General features: G+C 44.7%; 1 protein-coding gene across 1 annotated transcript in view; it reads right to left on the reverse strand.

The window, feature by feature from the left end:
- LOC107585411 (transmembrane protein 87A-like) overlaps window positions 1-3,148 on the reverse strand; it is a 22,903-nt gene extending 19,755 nt beyond the window's left edge. The window contains exon 1 of the mRNA XM_016272425.1: window positions 3,001-3,148. Coding sequence (XP_016127911.1) covers window positions 3,001-3,135 — 135 coding nt within the window. The 5' untranslated portion in view covers window positions 3,136-3,148. The remainder of the gene's footprint in view (window positions 1-3,000) is intronic.
- Between the last annotated feature and the right edge of the window lie 40 nt (window positions 3,149-3,188).

Here is a 3,188-nt window from a genome sequence, read left to right on the forward strand (position 1 = left end):
ACACAGACACTCACACACAGACAGACACTCACACACACAGACACTCACAGACACAGACACTCACACAGACAGACACACACACACAGACAGACACAGACACTCACACTCACACTGACACTCACACACAGACAGACACAGACACTCACACTCACACAGACACTCACACACAGACAGACACTCACACTCACACAGACACTCACACACAGACAGACACAGACACTCACACTCACACAGACACTCACACTCACACACAGACACAGACACTCACACTCACACACAGAGACACACACAGACACAGACACTCACACTCACAGACAGACAACACAGACACTCACACTCACACACAGACAACACAGACACTCACACTCACACACAGACACTCACACGGACACTCACACACACAGACACTCACACACAGACACTCACACTCACAGACACTCACACTCACAGACACTCACACTCACAGACAGACAACACAGACACTCACACTCACAGACAGACAACACAGACACTCACACTCACAGACAGACAACACAGACACTCACACTCACAGACAGACAACACAGACACTCACACTCACAGACAGACAACACAGACACTCACACTCACAGACAGACAACCACCCACAGACAGACACCCACAGACAGACACTCACAGACAGACACTCACACTCACAGACAGACACTCACACTCACAGACAGACACTCACACTCACACACAGACAACACAGACACTCACACTCACACACAGACACTCACACGGACACTCACACACACAGACACTCACACACAGACAGACACTCACACACACAGACACTCACACAGACACTCACACACACACAGACACACACACTCACACACACACACACACACACACACACACACACAGACACTCACACTCACAGACAGACACTCACACTCACACACAGACAACACAGACACTCACACTCACACACAGACACTCACACGGACACTCACACACACAGACACTCACACACAGACACTCACACTCACAGACACTCACACTCACAGACACAGACACAGACACTCACACTCACAGACAGACAACACAGACAGACAGACAGACAGACAGACAGACAGACACACACACACACACACACACACACACACACACACACACACACACACACACACACACACACACACACACACACACCCCACACCAGTGGCCTTTCCAAGAGGAACCTTCCTCCTGGGCGGAACCATCCCATTAAACTGGAATAAACTGGGCCGGGATAAGAATGATTCGAAGGGAAAGACCAATTATCCGATCAAGCTCAGAATCTCTGCATTGACCCCACCCTTTCTCTTTTTTTCTCCTCTCTCTCTTTCACCATCCTTTACTGTAGTAGCCCTTCCCTGCTCTGCTGATCCCACCCTCTCCCACATACACACATAAACGCACTCACAAAGCCCACAAACATGCTGCCAGTCTCGCATACACTCACTCTCTCAGCTCTGCCTCCGTCTGATTGAGTACCTTTTCATTCTTGGGCACTCAGCAACAGTCTCTGACTATCTCACACACATATACACACACACACACACGCACTCACACACCCTCTGGAAGGAATCCTGCAGTTTGCGGCTGCAGTGCTCTGGATATGCCGGACCGTCTGCTCTGAGGTGGGAAATGGGCTTGAGAGCGTGTGTGTAAGAATCTGTTCCTGATTCATTCTGTAATTTTAGTGTTAATCTGATCAAATGTTGGTCCTGCATTGAAGTTTATTACATCCTGTGATGGTCTCTTTGGAAGTTTCGTACCAAGTGATTTACTAATGCTGTATTTTGAGTATATTTTGAGTAACTGTGCATGGAAATTCAGATTTTAAGTTATAAGTTTAGTGTGCTGAGTCAAATCAAATAAGCAATTATGCATACTTCTAGCTACAAGTAAAATAAGTGAATACTTGTTATAAACTGTATAAATGCACTGGAAGTTGGACATCCATGCTGTGAAATCTTCTTAAACCTGCATGGGCTGATGTGTATTTTGGGGAGACTGTCTTTAGCTTGATTAATTAGTAGATCTAATTGCCTGAATGTCTATGTATTTGCTGGTTCACCAAACCACTTTTATAGAGAGCTTGCAACTATGCAGTCAGCAGATCCTCCAGCGCTCCGAATCAAACTCTAAACCCAATAACTGCCACAGACATTTCAGTCTCCTGGCATCTGAAGTGTCTCAGATCTCACACACGCACACACACACACATTCACATGCACATGAGGAGTCACACACTCATAAATACACAAATACTGTCCTCAGTATAACTCACGGCGGATATCATTACAAATATCTCTTGATACTGTAAAATAAAAATATAAGAACTGCTAAATAATTTAGTCACACAACATGTGATGTTTTCACAAGGAATATATGAAATGTGCTTTTTCTAGCAGTGGTTTTGCATGTTCGTTTTCAAAACCATCATGAATGACAGTATTGTTTGTAAATTCTGTCCTCCCACAGACAGACAGACACACACACACACACACACACACACACACACACACACACACACACACACACACACACACACACACACACACACCTTGCATCATAGCAGCGCAATACGTGTTGTAAAAAAATACAACAATGCAATATTCAACCATTTGATTCTGACAGTATTATTAAACATAATATCTAATTATCGCAGGGCCCTTCATGCCAATAAAATAAAAGACAGTCTTATGTTTTGTAGAGCTGCAGCATGAAGCATCGAGCTAGTCCTCATGTAAACACAGCATATGGACACAGTTTAAGGGTGTTTTATCATTTTAATAACTCCGACAGCTGTCTCATAACCGGTTATCGATCTGTCACTAATTTCTAGAGGTTGTCTTAATAACAGTAAGCTAAAAACATCACATAATCCATTAAGTAATGATACCCTGGTATCTAATGCTTGCTGTTAGCATTTAGACTCGTCGCTCGTTTTCATCCATTTTTATAATCAAAAACATCTTCCACACTCACATTACGCACTGTAATAGTCCACAGGCCCATCTCTGGAGCGGCGTTAACTCCATTTAATGAAGTTGTGAGGAGAAATGGGACAAAACAAAGCAAACGGCTGCTGATCCGTAACCACCGGCGGCTACCATCGGCCATGTTTACTGCTCGCGCGGACACACACACACACACACACACACACACACACACAC

The sequence above is a fragment of the Sinocyclocheilus grahami genome, unplaced genomic scaffold (genome assembly GCF_001515645.1).
Source record: "Sinocyclocheilus grahami isolate Dianchi unplaced genomic scaffold, SAMN03320097.WGS_v1.1 scaffold70.1, whole genome shotgun sequence".
In the NCBI taxonomy this organism is placed as follows: Eukaryota; Metazoa; Chordata; class Actinopteri; order Cypriniformes; family Cyprinidae; genus Sinocyclocheilus; species Sinocyclocheilus grahami.